Below are 21,325 nucleotides of genomic sequence, written 5' to 3' on the forward strand. Positions count from 1 at the left end.
TGCTGTGGTGTGGGAAAGCAGTGGAAGATGGCCCAAGCCCTTGGGCCCCAGAACCAGCATGGGAAACCCAGAAGAAGCTCCTGGCTCCTGGTTTTGGATTGGTGTAGCTCCGGCTGTTGTGGTCATCTGGAGAGTGAACCAGTGGATGGAAGACCTCTCTCTCTGCCTCTGCCTCTGCCTCTTAAATAAATAAATAAATCTTTAAAAAAAAAACACAATTAGAAAAATTTTAAATTTTTTGCTCATTTGACACACAAACACACACAATGAACTCCCACACAATGGCTCACTCCCCAAATTCCTGCAGCCACTCAGGGTTGAACCCAGGGGTGGGGAACTCCTTCCAAGTCTCCCACATGGGTGGCAGAAACCCAATTACTTGAGCCACTACCATTGCCTCCAAGGGTCTTTATTGGCAAAAATCCTGCAATTAAGAGACAGAGCTGGGAACTGAACCCAGATACTCCAGTGTGCGATGTGGGCATCTTAATTGATATGCTGAACACCTGCTCCCTAGACATTCTTAAAAGGAAATTTCACAATAAATATATATTCCAATATCTTCTTAGCACACTCCCAGTGGGTTACTTTACTGGTCCCTGGCACGTGAACACGTCTCGCTACAGATGGCTGGGGGTATTCAGAACCCCAGGTTGACCACTTTCTAGTTGTGTGGGGGTGGGGTGGGGTGCGGTGGGGAATTGTGTCCCTTAAGAAGATTATGTTCAAGTCCTAACTTCCAGTACCTGCGAATGCAACCTCATTTGGAAATTGTGCCTTGCTGATGTGATCAAGTTGTGATGAGGTCATAATGGACTGGGATGAGCCTCATTCAACACCCTGGGTCCTTGCAAACTCGGACACAGAGAGAGACACTAGGAGAATGCCACGTGACAACAGCAAGAGACTTCTGGGCGATGTGTCTACGAGTCAGGGACTGCCGAGGGCTGCCGACAGCCTCCAGAAGTTCAGACAAGGTGAGGAAGGATCCTTCCCTGGAGCGTTTAGGGAGACACCTTGACTTTGCAAATCTGGTCTCCAGAACTGATTCAGCGAATTTCTGTTTGTCGAATTTTTCCTGACAGGTCTAGGAAACTAAGCCATTATCAATGTGATGCTAGGGATGCTGTTGACCCTTCTTGTACCTCAGTTTCTTCATCTGTAAAATAATCAGATTGTCGGGAGGAACAAGTGCTATCAGGAGCACCATGTCCTCAGTACGACAGTGTCCTCAGGAGCCCACGAACCCCAGCTGCTCCTGTTCCTTGAGCCCTCATGAGCTGGGGGTTGCTGAAGCACTGCTTCAAAACCCTGTAACCGAGAAACTCGCTGTTAGGGTGAGGATTAGGAGATGGACGGAGGGCACTGCCAGAGGGCCGACAATGTTGAACCTGAACCTGTGCTCCTGGAGTTGGAAAACAGCAGTGGTTAAAATACCTGCACGCTTTGTATTAGGGTAGAGTCTTACAGCAAAGAACCAGCTTCCCTGAATGACTCCCAGAAGACTTGTGGTGCCTCCTTGTTTTCCTAGGCCACGGCCAGGCACAGACTTTCTAAGTTCCCATTCTTTGTCTCATAGATGATCTGCACCTCTCCTAGACCAATCCGGAAAAAACATCTGCTAATTTGACTTCACTCAACTTTAGTTAAGCCTTTCCCCTCCCCACAGGCCCTGAACTCTGACCCACCTTCCCCCCAGGCCATCATGGGAACACAGAAGAGCCCACTGTGACCTCGCCAAGGCCACTTCCCAGCGCTTGCAGGTCTGGGGATTGGAATGTTCTCCCTATTGCACTAGGCCCCTGGCCTACCACAACACTCTTCAGATAACATCTCTGCATACCTTAGTGTGGATTTGTGTTTGACTAGGGGTAGAGAGAAAGAACTGAGAGGTGCACCACTAGATGTGAATCCTGAGGATGGTGGCATCTGGTCCCAGCATTTAAGCAGAAGACTTCTCAGTCTCATTCAAGAGGCTGAGGGACTTTGCTGGCTGTTCCAGGACGAATGACAGCATTGAAAATCCAAGTGTAACCTCAGATCTCATAGAAAACAGTACTCTCTTAACACAGACATGCCTGATCCTGGTCAGTGCCCACAGATGGAAAAACAAAACAAAACAAAACACTGTCTAATGTTCTGAGAAAAGGAAAATGAATCCAAGACTAAAATAAAATAAATGGACCATCTGGAGCTCCAGGGCCCCTCTCCTAGCCTGAAGACCACCCAAAGGAGAACATGCAAACGCTGTTTATTCAGAACTTGCCCTTGCGAGGGAGTCAGTCGTCCCCACTGGCATTGGCAGGGGCTCAAAGGCAGGCAGAGGGGTGAGAGAGTTTACAGTGGAGAAGAGGGAAGGCTTAGGGCCCTTGGCATGAGGAAGCTGCAGGCGGGCTAGCGAGAAGCCAATGTCCTAGGTAATTGCTTAGCCGTGCATTTTTGGCTTTCTCTGCTTAGCATGAAATTGGAAGCTGATGCAAAAATTAGGAGAGCTGTCAGTTATTAATCCAGTTCTGGCTGTTTTGAACCCAAGACTACAGGAGCTCTTTGGCTTTCTGGATTAGTTGCTAGAGACACTAGGTGAACTTGCTGGCTTGGTTACTGTTGCTACCTAGTTGGCTGCAGGGGCTGGGTGCAGTTTCTGAGTTCCATTTTTATGCATAGTCTGGACACTGGCTATTTGTATATTCCATTCCTTTGGGCTTGTTTGCAGGCGAATGATTTGACGTTCAGACCCAGGAAAGGAGAGCTTTCCACACCCAGCCTGCAGGGAGAAATGCATGGAGTGGCTTAATGCGCCTCAACTACCACCCCATCACACTCTTTTTTCACCAATAGGTGAAAATCAAGGTCATAAGGGGCATCTCCAGCTTCCAAGGACTCTCAGGCCGATGGCCTCCTGCCTGCCTAATTTCTTTATGCAGTTCCTAAAAGCTCATGAAAACCCAAGGGACTTGAGTAACCTCTTCATACTCTCCTTATATATATTTTTTTTATTAAATATTTTTTAACCTAGAAACCTTTTATTTAAGGTATACAAACTTTATGCATTTCATCTATACAAATTTAGGAACACAGTGATTCTTCCCCTCCTTATATTTAACACACGTGAAGCAGAGTTCCAGAGACCCCAGTGTTTGGGTTCTAGTCTCACTCCCCTGGGTGCTCCTTGAGCCAGGCACAGCACATCTGTCATATTGGACTTGCTCAAATAGGAGAGGTTAGTGAATATAAAACAACTTCGCCAACCCTACTTTGAGTTGCCTCAGCTCTGAGCTTACAAATGCTATTCCTTCTGTATAAAAACCTGCCGGCACCGCAGCTCAGTAGGCTAATCCTCTGCCTTGCGGCGCCGGCACACCGAGTTCTATTCCCGGTCGGGGCGCCGGATTCTGTCCCTGTTGTCCCTCTTCCAGGCCAGCTCTCGGCTGTGGCCCGGGAGTGCAGTGGAGGATGGCCCAAGTGCTTGGGCCCTGTACCTCATGGGAGACCAGGATAAGTACCTGGCTCCTGCCATTGGATCAGCGCAGTGCGCCGGCCTCGGCGGCCATTGGAGGGTGAACCAACGGCAAAGGAAGACCTTTCTCTCTCTCTCTCTCACTGTCCACTCTGCCTGTCAAAAACAAAAACAAAAAAAACACAACACCACCTATCTGTTCCCCAAGTCTCCCCTGGGAATTCTTCCCAGGCATGAGTTCCCAGCTGCAACATCACTGTCCCCACACCCCACCCTGGGTTTTTTCATCCTCCCGAAGTGCCCTGTGCTTACATTTCCTGGATTGCTCATACTGTTTTTCTCCAGGATGCTTTTTCTATTTTGCATTGTTTCTTTAGTTCTTTGCTTGCTTTCCCCCTAAACAGCCCTAAGATCCTGAAGACTCCCTCTAGACCTTGGCTTCTGTAGCCAGGCGCCTACCTAACACCAAACAGTTGCCCTTGTGATGGCAAACAGAGCCACCAGAGCAGCACGGCGGGAGTGGAGTGGGGAGACGGATGGAAGGGAGGGCTGATGCCAAAGCCAAGTCTGAAAGGAGGAGGAGGCACTTGCCAGGGGCTCACTGTGCAAAGGCATTGCAGGCAGAATTCTTAGCAGGTGCAGGAGTGTGTGTGTGTTGGGGCGGGGGGTGGATGTGGGTGAGATGAGAAGCACGTGCTGCTTGCCACTGCTGAAGGAAAAGCTGTCACACAGCACAGGAAACAATCAGCAGAGTGAGGAGACAAATTGCAAAGTGGAAGAACTTCTTTGCAAACGATTCAGCAAGGGTTTCACTTCCGGAAGATGCACAGGACTCGAGCGATTCAATAGCAAGGAAACAAATAGTCTGATTTAAAAACTGAGTGAAAGAGCTCCCTGCTAGTATACCTGGGAAAGCAGGAGATGATGGCCCAACTGTTTTGGCCCCTGCCACCCATGTGGGAGACCCAGATTAAGCTCCTGGCTCCTGGCTCCTGGCTTTGGCCTGGCCCAGCTCAGCCCTGGCCATTGCTGCTGTCTTGGAGGTGAACCAGTGGATGGGAGAACCCTCTTTTTGTCTCTCCCTCTTTGTCTCTATAATTCCATCAAATAAATAAATAGATCTTAGAAAGAAATGGGTGAATGATCTGAAAAGACATTTTTCAAAAGCGGATATACAAATGGCTGACAAGTATATGAAAAAATGTTCAACAGCATTGATCTTCAGGGAAACACAAATCATAACTACAATCAGGTATCCTCTCATCCCAGCTAGAATGGCTGTGATAAAAAATACAAACACTAACAAATGCGGCAAGGCAGTGGGGAGAGGGGAACTTTCATACACGGTTGGTGGGAATGTAAATTAGTACAGCACAGAGTTTCCACAAGAATACTAGAAATAGAACCACCATATGATCCTACTACTGCGTAAGTATCCGAAGGAGTTGCAATCACCACTTTAAAGAGATATCTGCACTTGAATATGGATTGCAGCAGCCAGGATATGGAATCAACCTAGGTGTCCACTGATGGATGGATGGATAAAGGAAATGTTGTATATATGCACACGAGGGACTATTCATCACAAAGAAGAATGAAATTTCTGTTGTTTCCAGCAACATGGATGGAACTGGAGGCCATTATGTCAAGTGAAATAAGCCAGGCACAGAAAGACAAATACCATATGTTTTCACTTACATATGGAAGCTAAAAAGCTGAAGTCAAAAAGGCAGAGAGTGGAATGGTAATTGCCAGGGACTGGAAGGCTGTGGAGAGAGTACAGTTAATGGGCACAGGGGTACCACTGAATAGGAAGAATAACTTGTACTGTTTTATAGTCACAATAGGATGATTATGGTTGAGAACGATTAATCCAATATATCAGAATGGTTAGTAGAAGGAATTTTGAATGTCACCAACACAAAGAAATGATAAATGTCTGAAGTGATAGATATGCCAATTACCTCAGTCTGATTGTTACGCATTTTTTCCCTGTACTAAAATGCTATCTTCTACACCATAGATATGTATGTACAATACTGTGTGTCAATGATTTATTTATGTGGAACAAACAAAAGAACAAGACATAGGTGGCCAGAGGTAAAAATATGAGAATAAGCAGGGATATGTAGAGTCTTTAATATCTGGCTTCATCACTTACCAGCAGTTTAACTCCAAAAATGTTGCTTGAGCTGCCACCCCTCAGTTTCCTCATCTGCAAAGTGGAAATTATAACAGTCAATTCCCACATCAAGTTGCTACAAGCATTCAGAAAATCAATATGGTAAACATCTACAGCACAGTACACGAACTCTGAACGTCTTTGCTATTTCAAGTTAATGCCAAAGATTTTATTTTATCATCGAGATGGGGCTGATGATTCTAAGCAGAAGAGACACCTTGTTATCTTTAGATAGGAACACTTGCAGAGAAGGAGTTGCTGGTGCAGGACTTGAGGTCAAAAAGGTCAACCTTTTCCTACATGAAATCCAATGATTAACAAGGATTCAACTAACCTGGAGCACGGGCAGAGATGGCACAAGATTACCCAGGACTTAGCAGGTAAAACTGGCAAGACTCAGCCACTGGCTAGAATTGGGTGGGGCAAGACTGTAAGAAGTCCAGACGCAGCCCTGGACTGGTGATTTGGGTGGATAAGACACAGAGCAGGGAGTCTGTGGGCACCTCCTACACGGCACAGGGTACATACCTGATGTCAGGAGATGTTGTGGAGTTGATCCAGGACCACAGTGAGTGTGCAGCCAAAGGCAACTTGCTCTCCAACTCCCACGCCCAGCTGATGTATTTTCTAACACATCTCACTGCAATCCAAGAAACGGGTTCTTCTCAGGGAGGAGATTTCTGCTCCTGATCCACTAAGTCACCCCTGTTGGAAAATTCCTTTTATTCTATTCATTTGGATGTAAAGCATGTTCCACATGTTGCCTCTCTAACATTCATTTTTATGGCTGGAGGTATCATATCTCCCACTTTTATTTTGCAAATTTCAAAGAGAGGCTGTAATTGAAAACTGCCAGTGAACATCAGAAATGAAAAGAACATTCCATGGAATTATGGGTTATCTGGTGTTTCTAATATTTTTCTCCAATTTCATTTCAGGAAGCTGGTTTTAGTGTTTATGATGAAGAACAAGCAGAGCCTGGCTTGATAAATGCATGGTGAAAGAAGGGGTTAGTGTACCCAGTGAGAAAGTAAAGCAAGCCTTAAACAATAAAATTCCAAAAACAATGCCCTCCTCTCCATGAGTCCCCCACGCCCTCTAAGTGCGTTCAAAGCAGAAGAAGGAAGTGTTTGTCGTTCCAGGACCTGCGCATCCCTCGGCAACACCATTAAGAGTCAGCAGAGCCTGGTTCACGTAAGAGTGGGCAGGACCCGGGGTGACTGAGGATGGAGATTGGCGAGCTGCAGGAAGTTTTATCCAAAGCAAGCAAGTGGAGACATCTAACTCAAAGACTGCTCTTCAGCAATAATATTTATCAGGAAACGAACTTCCTGTTTTTAATCAGCCTAATATTTTTGAGAGGACAATGTCTTTGGGATAGTGGGGGTAGTGGGGAGGAAGTGACCGAGAACAGCACTGTAACATTGCTGCCAATTCTTCTGCCCCAGTGTTGGGGCAACAGGGGCTCAATTGCGTCTCAGGTCCAGTTCTGTGCAATGTGGGGCAAGTGGTCTGGCTGCCACAGATGTGGACCTCAGGTAAGGAGAGCTCTGCTCAGGACTGGCAGGTCACCATGTTCAAAGAATAAACACACACGAGAAATTCTTAATAAATGGTAGTGTTCCAAATGAGATGAGGTGAAATTCGGGAAAACCGTGAAAGGTAGTACTATGGATTTTCACCGCAGCACTCACACGCCAGTGCTGACAAGAAAATTAAGTCAGTTTCGAAGAATGCGACTGTCTTTTTAATTGCATTTTCAGAAAATGAATATTGAAAAATTAAAAACTGAGAGAAATGACAAGGTAAGCTTTCAGCATTAGAACTTAATATTGTGACAACCTTGGTGTCACAAGCCATCAAATATAGGAATTTATAATTAATAGTTCTCATAGTGAGTTTCCTATTCCAGTCCCTGTTCTAAGAGTTTCATGTGAAACATCACATTTTCCCTCACAGGACTCAGTGAAAGAAGAAGAGGCAGACTTCGAATGGTTATTCAATTTATCCAAGGGCATGTGTGTCAGAAGCAGCATCTGAAAGCAGGCACTTGGGTCTCAGGGCCATGCTCTCAAACCCTGTGCTGAAGGCACAACGGTAGCTTACAGCAAAGTATGCGCTTTGACGGGGAAACAAAAACTAAGTGTGTGAGAGAGAAACAGAGGAGTGTGTGGGAGGAGGGATGGGAGGAAGAAATGCAAAGTGAAAAAGAGAAAGGCAAGGAGGGAAGGGGAAGGAGGAGGGGAAGGACGGAGGGAGGGAGGGAGGAAGAAGGAGGGAGGGAGGAAGAGGGAGGGAGGGAGGACAGACAAGGAAAGGGAGAAAGAATCAACAAGCGAATAAGGGACCACACATGGTATCAACTGAACTTCTTTCTTGGCTCACTCAATAGTCAGAATTGACAATGGTAAATCCTGGAGAAGTGAAATTCTCAGGAATTGATTAATCTGAAGAGGTCAAGTGGATGGGTACTTGCACCCTCCTTATAGGCTGAGCTTTCCTTCAGAGGCATGTCGGCTGATCCGAGTTTATAGATAATTCCATTTATTAAGCAAAACGAATAAGAAAAATATAACTCAGGGCTTGGGCTCGGGGATACCTCAGATCAAACCTGGTTCAGAATCTGAAGTGTGAGTATTCCCCTCTAGCCTCTGAAAGAGCTCTCACTACATACAGAAGCCCAATAACGAGAGTAACATTGAATGGCAAGAACACTTGTTTGACAAGTGAGGATCTTAACACCAAATTAAGACAACTATTTTCCTAAGGCACACAGAGAGTAAGTAACATTTGAAAATGCACTTGGTTTTTAATTGCTTTACAAATAAAATCACCCTTTCCCTCCAAGCAATTACAATTCCCATCTCAGTAAAACAACTCTGGGGGGCTGAACCAAGTGAGTTCTGAGTATTTTCTTTAGCCGCCAGGAAAGCAAGGATCTCTTTCCAGATGAGGGTACCGAATATAAAAACGGGATCCCCCCGAGTTAAGAAGTGGCTGGGATGCTGGGTGCAGCACAGCCTGGTGGAACGGCTGTGGTTCTCAGGCAGACGCCAACCCCACGAGATGAACACCCTCTGCACTGCGGAGCATTAGAAGAGCAGAGAAGCCTGGAGGTTTGCACCACCACCCATTCCTCCACTTTCAGCTCTACTTCATCGTTTGCTTTAACAGCAGGATTAAAGGCCTCCTGATGGAGCCCCTAGAGAGGAGTTCAGTGTGTCAGAAATGTGCGGCCCACACCCATGTGGCCATGGACGAATTTATCTTTAATTTTTAAATTTATTTGAGAGGCAAGGAGAGACAGATGGGGGGGGGGTAGAAAAGGACAGAGAGAGCGAGCGAGCTGCAATCTGCTGGTTCATTCCCAAATGTCCCCAAGGCCTAGAACAGCACTGGACTGAGATCAGGAGCCAGAAACTCAATCTAGGTCTTCCACATTGATGGTAGGGACCCAGCTATGGCCCATAACTTGCTGCCTCCCAGGGTGCATATGAACAGGAAGCTAGGATTGGGGGCAGAGATGACCTGAACCCAGGTGCCCTGATACGGCGTATGGGCATCAATGGGTGTTCTAACCACGCTGCCCAACCTGAGGTCACACACAGCATATGCTAAAATGCTTGTACTGTGGGTCATGATCATCCCATACCAAGAAAGCCCAGCAACTTAAAAAAAAAAATACCCACAATGGAGCCTTACAATTCCACAAAGAAACTGAAAGACCACAGTAGAATCAAGTCTGATGGCTTCCTTTCCCGCAGTCGCATTCTTCAGCTGTCACACTCATGCTCACGGGTGTCTCACTCCTAACACTTGGTTAAATGTGGATTATTTCATCAGAAGCACTACTGAGGAAGCTTCTTCAGGACCCTCAAGCTCTATGAATTCATCCCCAACCCTCTTTTAGGCACAAAGTTCCATGAGGTCAACCTAAAACACCGACAGCAACATCACACTCCAACTAAAAAGGGGTAACTCCACTGGATACCTGCAAGCAAGAGCCTCTCCCAAGCAAAAGAGAAGCCTAGCACGTCATCCCCATCACCCCATTAGCTATGGAAATGCAGGGATGAGAAGAGAGCATTTCCTTGGTCTCAATTATACTTATTTGCCTAGAGCCCATAACCTTTTTTTTAAGATTTATTTATTTGAAAGGCAAAGATATGGGGGGGGGGGAGATAGAGATAGAGATAGAGAGATAGAGATAGAGAGAGAGAGAGGGAGAGAGAGAGAGGGAGAAACCTTTCACCTGCTGGTTCACTCCCCAAATGGCTGCAATGGCCAGAGCTGGGCCAGTCCGAAGCCAGGAGCTTCATCTGAGTCTCCCATGTGGGTGCAGAGGCCCAAGCACTGGGTAGGGTAGAAAAACCGAATGTGAAATCACGCTACCTGAGAAATGTATAGATCGAGCCTCCTGAAGTGAGCATGCCCAATTCTGGGCACCAGCCGTGCACTTGACCCCTGGGCCCTTTCCCACAAGAGCAGCTGCCTCAGCTGTCTTGAAATGCCGGAGAGAGTCTCACTCACTCCACCTCTCGGTGTCTGCCAAGTCTAGATACAAGCTTGCACTGAGCTTCCTCAAATAAATCACTTGCACCACTGTCACCACTGCCGCTGCCACGGGATCTCTGAACACCGGTATCCTCTGATAGGGGACTCGCCGCTGGCATCTCCGGCCATGCCGGATGCTAGAATGGGCTCAGAACAGCCCACAGGGACCAACTGTTACATTCCCAGGGTTTTTGTGAGCTGGTTGTTAAACACAGATACTCAAACACTAACTATGGAGAATTACAATAAAAAAGATATTAAACACAAACGTAGGCGATGGGCATTGTGGCTCACGGGATTAAGTCACAGCTGGGGACATCGTATCAGAGTGCCAGGCTAGAGTTTTGCCTCCACTTCTGACCCAGCTTCCTACTGGTGTGCACCCTGGGAGGCAGCAAGATGATGGCTCAAGAATTTATGTTCCTGGCTTCAGCCTGGCCCAGCCCCAGCCGTTGTGGACATTTGGGGAGTGAACCAGCAGACGTAAGATCTCACTCTCCTCTCTGAACTCTTTGCCTTTCAAATAAATAATAAGTAAAAATAAAGAGTAGCAGCATAAGTCCACAAGATTTAGATCACATTTTTGTCATTGAAATTTCAGATAGTTTGAGTGGACTTGAAAAAGCTCACGGTGGCGAACAATGGGCCTAGCAGTTAAGAAGCCACTGGGGATGTCCACCAGTCACGTCAAGGGCCTGGCTTCAAGCTTCCGCCTGATTCCAGCTGCCTGCTCATGTGCACACCAGGGAGCATTACAAGTGGTTGCACCCCTGCCATCCACACAGGAAACTCAGACTGAGTTCCAGGCTTCCGGCCTCGGGCCCTGCCCCGACTGTTGCAGGGAGAGTAAACCAGCAGATGAGAACTCAGCCTTTCTCCCTCTCTCCTCTTTACCTCAAAAAAAAAAAAAAAAAAAAAAAAAAAAAAAAAAATTATGGAAAATTTGTTTCTCTATCACCTTGCACTTGAAATAAATCTTTAAATAAATTCATATCATGAAAAAAACTGCCTGATTACAAAATTGTTTTACATCAAAATTATCCCCTCCATGAATCCTGATACACCCTTATAATTTTTCTCTCTAAAGATCAGTTGGAGCCTATTTTCCATTTTTCCTCACCTTTCTATGTTTCCCGCTGGCCTCCTATACACAACAGGCATGCTCAGATCGGCCGTTCTAACAGCCTGTCTCCTTATTCTACCATCTGTCTCACTTCTGAATCTGGCCTTCCAGATTTTGCTTTTGAGATGAAAATTTAAAATTAATTACTAGGATCTCCTCTTGGGATAACCAGTCATTTTGAATGTTGCACTAAGTTATCAGTAGGATGTCAAAAAATGAGGTCTTTGAAACATATCTGAATACATTTAGTTCAACAACACTTAGCACAATACGAAACTGGGAGTAACACATGAGACGGAACACTTGGAGGGGCAGGAATTCTGTTTTGTCCAAAGGTGCAGTAGACACAAGCATAATTAACCATGCACTCTCTTCCTCTAGCTCTAAACAGCGTGTCACAACAAACTTTGAGACTGAATTAGACATTAGTGACTGAATACCACTGCATTCCCATTTTTTAAAAGAGCCTATACATCAAAACAAGAACCCATGCTTAGAGTTATACACAAATGCAAAGGATGTTCTCAGCCATTTCAACTTTAGAAGCAGCTGTGGACATCTAATCTTTACAGATGTTTTTATTAAGCCAGCATTGTGGTGTAGGGTAAGTGCCACTGGTGACATCGGCACCCCTTATCAGAGTGTGGGTTCAAATCTTGGTTGCTCCGCTTCTGATCCAGCTCCCAGGTAATGTGTCTGGGAAAGTAGCAGAGGACGGCCCAAGTGCTTAGGTCTCTGACACCCATGCAGGAGACTTGGATGAAGCTCCTGGCTCCTGGCTTCAACCTGGCCTAGGCCAGGCTTCCGCAGCCATTTGGAGGAATAAGCCAGAGGATGGGAGCTCTCTCTCTCTCTCCCCCTCTGTAGCTCTGCCTTTCAACTAAGTAAATCTTTAAAAAGAAAAAAAATAACAGCATTCACAGTTTTTCATTGTTTTTAAAGCACTCCACATTTTGTTTTCTTCAAACTCTACCTTAAGTAAGAATGGCAACTCATATTATACAGATTGGCAAACTGAAGCTGGCATAGGCATTGGTGTTGGGTGTAGCCAGTTAAGCCACTTCTTGGAATGCCGGCATCCCCTATCAGAGAGAGCTAGCACAAATCCTTTCTACTCCACTTCTGATCCAGCTTCCTGTCAAACTGGCTACAAAAGCAGAAGATGGCCCAAGTACCTGGGCACCTGCCACACACGTGGGAGACCCAGGTGGAGTTCCTGGTATGGGCATTTGGAGAGTGAGCCAGCAGATGGAAGATCTCTCCCTTTTTCTGTGTGTGTCTCCATGTCTTTGTCACTCTGCCTTGCAAATAAATAAATCTTAAAAAAAAAAAAATTGAAGCAGGCAGACAAAAATTTCTTGGTTAGTATCTTCACTAAGTTAAAACCCACCTCAACCTACCATGGGTAGAGAAACATGCTGTCATTTGGGCATTTCTATTCAGCAAGTGACTAACCAGATTAAAGGCTCATCGTGTTAACAGCCAAGATGAATCCTACTTAAGCCAGAGTCAAGACTTAGTTTATTTACGCTTGGAAAAGGGCTTAGATTTCGATGGTTTGCATTCTTAAGAAATCACAAAGAGTTCTTAAAGTCTCCAGCTTCTCAGAGAGGAACCCTCTAAGCCCTGTGTATCTATTTTCCTAGCAGACTGTGGATCCTAAATGACAGGGGGTAACAATACAGCTGACCAACCACCCTACCCTCCCCCTTAACACGTATAAAAGAATTTTCTCAAACTCATCCTATGTTTCTTCCTAAATGGATGGACATAGATTTGTCTTGCTGTGTGGTGAACTGTATTGTACTTTCTCATGGACCTTCTCATTCTGGCAAGATAGAGTAGTATTACAGGTAAGTTAGTTCAAACCTAGGGAGGTTAAGTAGCTAACCCAAGGAAAGAGCTGGTACTCGAACCCACAAAAGATCCCAGGGGCCAGCGCTGTGTACTGGGTAAAGCTGCCGCCTTCAGTGCCAGCATCCCATATGGGTGCCAGTTCAAGTCCTGGCTGTTCCACTTCCAATCCAGCTCTCTGCTACGGCCTGAGAAAGCAGAAGATGGCCCAAGTCCTTGAGCCCCTGCACCCACGTGGGAGACCCGAAAGAAGTTTCTGGCTCCTGGCTTTGGATCAGCTTAGCTCTGGCTGTTGTGGCCATTTGGGGAGTTAATCACCAGATGGAAGACCAATTTCTGCCTTCTGCCTCTCAAAAAAAAAAAAAACCTCTAAAATCATGTGTCCTACAAAATAGGAAAATGACATAGATGGATTGATGGATTTGAACTTCTAAAAACTCACTATAACCAAACACAGCACTCAAAGCCTGAACATATATGGGCAGGGGTCTTCAAAAAGTCTGCGTAGGGATGAGTATTTGGTATAATGGTTAAGACACAATTTAGGATGCTTGCATTCCATATCACAGTGTCTGGGTTTCAGTCCTGGCTCCACTTCTAATTCTACCTTCCTGCTAATGCACACCTTGGGAGGCAGTAGGTGACAGGCCACATGGTTGGGTCCCTGCCATCAGTGTAGAGACCTGTACTGAGTTCCTGGCTCCCAGCTTTGGCCTGGCCCCATCCCAGCAGTTGCGGACACTGGGGGAGCCAACTAGCAGATGGGAGCTGTCTCTGCCTCTCAAATAATTTTTTAAAGTTTATGGAAAATGTTTATAAAAATTATGCATGGATTTTAAAATTTTATGCCAAAACAAATTTTAAAAAAATATTTGAGAGAGAGATGCCATCCGCCAGTCGGCTCCAATGCCCACAACGGCCAGGGCTGGAGTCAGGAGCCAGGAGCACAATCCAAGTTTCCACATGGACAGCAGGGACACAATCATTTGGGCCATCACCTGCTACTTCCCAGGTTTGCACTGGTGGAAAGAGAACCAGGGAACAAACGCAGGCACTCAGATGTGGTACATGGACATCTCGACCTCTAAGCCAAATGTCTGCTCCAAATCTTTTGTTTTCATTTGAAAGAGACAGCAACCTCACATCTGCTGGTTCCCTCCCCAGATGCCCACAACAACTGGAGCTGAGCCAGGCCAAAGGCAGGCCTGGGAACTCAAACTGGTCTCCCAGGGATCCACCTGAACCATCCTTTGTTGCCTCTGAGGGTGCATGTTAGGAGAAATCTGGAATAGAGGGGAGCCTGAACTCTAACCCAGGCACACTGAAATGGAATGCGGGTTTACCAAGAAGTTGTCTTTTTAAAAATTGCTATTTGGAAGGGAGAAAATAAAGGGAAAGAGAGAGGGAGCCAGGTAGGTTAGCTGTGGGCAAAAGGGATGGGGGGGGGGCAGGGAGAGGGGGAGGGAGCGTGGGCAGAGAGAGAAAAAAATATCTTTCATTTTGCTAGTTCTTTCTCCAAACATCTCCAACAATCTCCAACAAACATGAGTGGGCCAGGCTGAAGCCAGAAGCTTGGGAACATTCCAGTGTCCCCTGTGTGTACCTGAGCTATCACCTGCTGCCTCCCGAGCAACTGGACTGGAAGAGAAGCTGGGACTTGAACCCAGGCCCTCCAGTGAGTGATCTGGGTGTTCCAAGCAGTCTTAATCACCGTGTGAAATGCTCCCCGCCCCCACCCCCAGAGCTGTCTTAACTGCTATGCCAAACAACCCACCCCTCATATTTGTCTTTGAATTCTACTATTCCACAAACTTTCTGAGGTGCCCTTGTGTGTATGTGGCAGTTTACCTGTAAGTCACATCTTGGGAAGGCAGGTGGCCCTCCTTTTTATGACCGCGTAGGTTTTGCACTGAAACACTGCGGAGATCTGGAACAGCGCAGAGATTAATAGAGCTTCAGAAACAGTACACCCAGGTACACAGCACCTGGACTGGGAAACAGAACGGCAGCAGCCCCTTTGTGCTGTCGTCCTAAACTGACTTTCCACGGCAGCCTCTAGAGTTCAGGGGCTGAGTCGGGAGTCTGCCAGAAAAACCAAGCCAACTGCTCATTCTCCCACTCCAAGACCGGAAAGAAAGAGATAGGGCTTAAGGCTCAAGAGGTACATTTAAAAAATTATCTTTATTTAGGTTTCTGATTCAGCACATGTATCAAAGACTAATCAACATAAAAGAAGTAAATAAGACAATAATTCCAAGTCTTACATCTCTCTAAACTCTGACCAAGAATGTCAAGATTGCCACTATTACCAGAACCCCAACCTAGTCAAGCTGTAGACAACCTATAATGAACACCATACAGTGTGCACGGGTATGCAGAGGCGAAAGGCATGCTAGCACTTGGCTCTCCTCTTCTTGTGGACATCTTTCCATCTGACAGTCTCTTCCAGGCTAAGTTCCAAATAAAGTTCAAATACGACTCAGGGTCAACCTGACCAGATAACTCTTCCGGAGGAATGCGTTCTTAACCTGTTGTGCCTGCAACCTTGTTTTTGCCAGGATGAAGTTCAGATCGAGATGTACGATACAATCTAGATGACGGTGCAGACTAAGTCAAGAACGAAAGTTGAGCAGTAACCCGAGTTAAGGCATGACTGCACACACGCACACGTGCACACACACAGCACCCATGCTGTCATGAACACAGGATTCCTTTCATTGCCTCACAAGAGGCAAACTGGGCTTGGCAGTTAATCACAACTGCTGAGCATTCTGGAAAATGCTCCCCATAACTTTCTGCTAACAAATGTCTTATCAAAAAAAAAAAAATTTAGAGGAAAAAAAAAAAAACTGAAAAAGAAAACAAAGCCCCAAAACTTAAAAACCCCTTAATTTCTTACAATGGCTCTTGAGCATGGAACTCACGTAGCAGCGTCAATGGCTGGCTCTTTAATAATTTGGAAATAAAGGTTGTTTTACTACATATTTCTTTGGTAGTCATTACTACAAAGTTTTCAGTGTTGGTTACCTGTAAGACAAGTTCTAGACAGAAGCTCAAGCTACAGAGAAGTAGTTCTTCTGTACTGGTAAGATTAAACATGGTGAGCTCTCAAAGCACAAATTACTATGCTTTTTCTTGCCTTGTTGAGCATCCTCTAAGAGCAAGGCTTCGTGCAAGAGAAGTTCATGTCTACCTAACAGAGGGTGATGTTCTATTTTCCTACCATTGAACAATTCATAAAAATTCTCACTCACTGATTTCTGGTCAAATCCGTTAGAAGCCAATTCCAAAGGCACGGCAGCACTTGGTGTCAAAGCCACATTCTGGTCACACATTCATTCCATGGTTGGTAGTCAGTGTCTCAGGAGCTCAGAATCTAAGACTCCTTTCAATCAAGAAAGGAGTAAGTTAAACTAAACTTTAAATACTTCCACCATCTGCCAAATTTCTAGAACGCTGTCTTGAATGCCAGCATGCTTGATGGGAGCAAGCAGTTCAGAGCCCAGAGGTGCCAGGTATTAGGTGATTAACTTGACTTTGTAGAAAAGGCGTGGTCATCTGGCGACGCAGTACTTATTCTATTAGCAGCACAGTGGTGGCCAAGGGTCTCTGCCAGCAAGACAGGAAGTGAAGCTGCTGTCGCTCCTGCCCGTGTGCAGGTGGCTACTAATTTTACAAAGGCCATCTGGAACATTCCAGGACTAGCCTGGGCCAGAGGGCAACAGAACGGCAGTAGCCACGCCAGCTCCCAGAAGCTCAGGATTGGAGTATCACGCGTCCCTGGTGGCTATACAACGGCCAACAAGTCGTCCTAGCGGGTACTGCCCAAGTGTTACAGGCTCCACTTTAAAATGACACGAAACATTATACACTCAACACAGTAGTGTTTGTTCTATCAGTTCTGAATGTCTGCTGGGACAGGCAACTAGGTTTATGCCGAAAAGTGCAGTTTGAAGGAGCTGCGTGTTATTCCAAAGAGAAATGGTGACTCCAGGGAGGCCAGCGGCACCTCTCCGGGAAGTCTGCATGTTAAGAATCTGTCTCTGAAAGGCATTTAGCAGGAACCGTGTGCTCACTCCACGTGCCTTCTCATTCACCACAGAGCAACATTTTACCTGTCGTGCTCTCGGGAGGTAACCAGATCGACAGAAAGCAAAGGGAAGACCATTACACTGCAGATTCTGTTAGCTGATGCTAGACACTATCCGACAGCTCTGAAATCTGTACTCTCAGAAAAGAGCCTTGTAAACACGCACCACAGTTCTCCTGGAAGAGAAACCGAGAACTGTACCGTGGATCCGTGTGCGCCTCGTCTCCGACTTCCCTGGAACAACAATGTACCTACCAGGAGCGACAACTGAGCTGCTGGTGGGATCCCTGGGTGTGGCATGGCCCCGTTTGATCGTTTTAAAAACCTAAAGCTTCAATAACTACATGTCCGACTTCCTCCCCATGTTTGAGAACTGTACTATGATGATGAAAATCACATACCTGTTGTAAATAAAATTTATATAGATGTAAAATTTCCTTCAAACCCAGGATGACATTCTCAGTTTGGGGGCAGCAGCAGAAAGAGGTGAAAAAAATCCCATTGTGGCTTTTCCTCTCGAGTCCTTACAATGCTAGTCAAACACTATTATCCAAGAACACTTTTCATTCTGTTAACTCTTAAATATGCATTTCAAGGCAAAACCGAAGGCTTCTATACTGTACAATGTTAAATATCTACTATGTCATGGTTCCTTATTTTTAGGAGTGTATTCAATAAAGAGTTAGCTATTAGAGATGGTTGTCACAAAACATGAGCTCTTAAAAATTACTGATAAATTAATTTTCAGTTCTGATTATATCCAACAGATACACATTCTTATCATAAAATATACATTCTCGAGTAAGTTATTTTCATCCACAGCATATATAAATATGCAAACACAGGTGGTAAAAAATCACTTTACTACCAAGTACAAAACGGTAACCTCCGAAAAACAAAAATAAAGATGTTGCGAGTATTAAGAAAAGAGTGACTCACGGTGTTCCACCTCAAAGTGAAACCAAATGATTTATTTGTGCTAAATGAATGGAACTCATGTACTCAGGATATACTTCTTTGTACACTGTACTCGCTTACACTGGGTGAAATCATCCGTCATCAATGCTAAGTGTGCTACTTTCCTCTATGCTTCTCTTCCGCCAAGCAGTACAGCATTTGGTGGTCAGGACGCCATGATACTCCTACAAGGTCCGTTTCAAAGAGTATTGTCTAATAGTATGTTGCACCTTTAAAATATTTGTTCAAACTCTATCTTAGGGGAACCAAAATAAAGAACGAAGGGGAGATGACATTGCTTCTGTCACAATCATGTTGCCTTTTGCAGCCGAAATCAAACAGCACATTCTAATCAGAAATCGAAGCCACTGGTGGCTGGGACAACATTTATCGACTCACGCTGGCGGGGGGCTGGTTCAGGTAGATTAACAGTGAGGATAAAGGACAGAGTCACACCTTAATATACGATAATTATCCATCTGGTGGATGGGTACAGTTGTGGGAGTTATCGCTTTAGGCTATCTGTTTTACAAGAGACAAGGATATTGATTTTTACTGAAAATAACCTGTAAAAAGTGTATCTGTAGAAAGCTCTATTAAACAGTACTTGTGTTTTGGGCACTGATTCATCTAACTTCCCATTCTCTGCTGAAAGCTAGATTTTCAAAGGTCTGACTGTAGTGCTGAATTATCAGTTTTGCTTGATAAACACCACTGCAATGGGAGAAGGGGAATATTAACAGCTCAGCAATTTTCTGCAAATTCATGAAAAAAAAAATATAAAAAAGATATCCCTTTTTATTTTACAAACCGAAAAGCCAGGAAAACTGAAGCTCTGGGGCCAAGCAAAAATTGCACACTGCTGCTGAATTACCCAATACCGAATAGCCAACGTTCCAGCCAGGGAATGGACGTACACGGAGATTCAAGTAAAACACTGCTGGAAAAAGTCGTCTGCTTAGTGTTGTAGACCCACAACACTGGCTGCGTTTCCGACAGACACAACACAATGGACAGTGAAGCCTAGATAACCTCAGTGCAAATCAGATCCAAATATGCCAGGGAAGGAAGCCTTTGGCGTTGAGTAGACGGCTCCATTGGACGAGTCCCAACTTGGAATTCAGACTAAGCACATGCATTAAGGCTGGGAGGAGGGGTGCACCGAATGTTGCGAAGGGGCGGGCTGCGAGCTGACTGCCGAGGGCACCGAGGGCTGCATGGGGGGCGGCGGCGGGGGTGGCGGCGGCTGCACTGGGGTCTGTGTGTTGGGAGACGGAGGCGGCGTGGGCCGTTTGAATTTGTCAGGACTGTTGCTTCTCCGCGGTGAAGGCCTCTGTAGGGAGGACAGAACAGCAGGTCAGCCGAGGCCCAGACAGCTCACTCCCAGTGCAGCCTGCCTCAGAGCTGAGGCAAGTGAGAGACGGGCCGCCAGCAGCCAGAACTCAGCTACCGTCGCCTTTACCACTACTGGTTTCTGGACGAGGCATGGATGAAAACTCAAACGAGGGAGTGTGTACACTCACATCGGTGAAAAAGCTACTCAGACTCACCAGGAAACTCCCCCTGACCACATACTGCACCCGGGCTCTCTGACAGTCACAGCAGTTGTCAAAGCAGCCATGTCTTCCCCTGACATTTTTTTTTGTCAGTTCTGTGTTCCCACTTCCTTGTAGCATCCATCTCAAAACAAGCTTTTCATATCCCAAAAACTACAGCTCAGAAACAAGGTTCTTGCTTTTATAAAGATTTTATCCAACCGACAGAACAGCTCCTCGAGTACCTTAAAATGCTTGTGTAGAACAGGTTTCTTTTTCTTTTTCTTTTTTTGAAAGTCTGTCTTATTGGAAACACCCTCAGTTCTCTAACCCTATCAGCAAACCTTTAGGCGCTCTATTGGTCAACCATACTCACATAGCCTACTCCCCAGAGTGGAGTTTTGAACCATAACTACTTAAGGTTCCTTCTAATTTTGGGAGAGAAGAAAGAAGGCTAACTTTAGGAAGAATATTCAGGGTCAGTGAACTGGGAAGGTGCAGACAATAAAAGTTCTTAGACATCACAGCAACCAACAATAATTCTTCATGGCAAGGAGCTGGCTTGCAGTCACTCGAGGCATTGGCCAAAGTTCAAATCACATTTCAGACAGGGCAATTTTTCACAGGAAGTGAAGTTGAAGTTTGGCTTCCTGGTAAGGATTTTAGTTTCAACACAAGACTTTGGTATCAAAGCACTGGGAAGTCTACAGTTTTTAAGAGAACTGACGGAGCAGGACAGAAAGGGGACTGTCTAAAGACATCAATTCTGCTCTCAGCAGGTCCAGCCTCGGGAGCAGAGTGTGACTCACCACCCCCATGCCACTTACTGTGATACCATGGGCTGTCCCCATGTGCTGCACGTGAAGACCTGGGGAGTTGTAGTAAGACATTCCGGCTCTCGTCAGTGACGTTGGTGGAGTGAAGCCAACTGTGTGACTTGCATATGACAGGCCTGAAAAACAACAGCAGCAAATTCAGCCTCGTTTCTAACTCCATGTTCTGGGGCCTTCGGCCACTCTGGGGGGCTCACAAGGCTCAAGTTCTCATTCACCTAGAAACATCAAAAGAGATGACAAGTGTGGTTGGCTTCCTGCATGGTACACTGGGTAGAGAAAGGACAGGAAAGTCGAGACTTGGAACAGAATAGGGTCCAGAAAGAAACCCATACATATATGGTCAACTCATCATCAACAAGGGCATCAAGACGACACAATGGGAACAGGATGGAACATACATGGACTCCTACCTTATACTATATGCAGATAGCAAGTGAGAATGAATTATTAAAGACCCAAATTTAAGACCAGGAACTGTAACACTCCTATAAAAATAGGGGAAAGGCTCACTGAACTTGGTCTTGGCAGTGACACCACAGGCACAGTCACCAAAAGCAAAATAGGCAAGTGGGGCTGTATTAATAGCAAAGGGAACAATCAAGTGTAGCCATTTGGCACACTGGTTAGACTCTACTCCCAATTCCAGCTTCCTGCTCATGTGCACCTGGGAGGCAGCAGGTGATGGCTCAAGTCCTTGGGTCCCTGCTAACCATGTGGGAGACTGGGATCGAGTTACT

General features: G+C 45.8%; 1 protein-coding gene across 1 annotated transcript in view; it reads right to left on the minus strand.

Moving 5' to 3' along the window:
• Window positions 1–21,325, minus strand: part of CCDC6 (coiled-coil domain containing 6) — a 142,772-nt gene that overhangs the window by 16,017 nt on the left and 105,430 nt on the right. Inside the window, exons 8-10 of the mRNA XM_002718475.6 lie at window positions 20,580–20,704; window positions 6,168–19,550; window positions 5,619–5,672 (exon numbers count right to left, since the gene is read on the minus strand). Coding sequence (XP_002718521.3) covers window positions 19,356–19,550; window positions 20,580–20,704 — 320 coding nt within the window. The 3' untranslated portion in view covers window positions 5,619–5,672; window positions 6,168–19,355. The remainder of the gene's footprint in view (window positions 1–5,618; window positions 5,673–6,167; window positions 19,551–20,579; window positions 20,705–21,325) is intronic.

The sequence above is a fragment of the Oryctolagus cuniculus genome, chromosome 15 (assembly GCF_051225735.1).
Source record: "Oryctolagus cuniculus isolate XC-2025 breed Fujian yellow rabbit chromosome 15, ASM5122573v1, whole genome shotgun sequence".
Lineage (NCBI taxonomy): Eukaryota > Metazoa > Chordata > Mammalia > Lagomorpha > Leporidae > Oryctolagus > Oryctolagus cuniculus.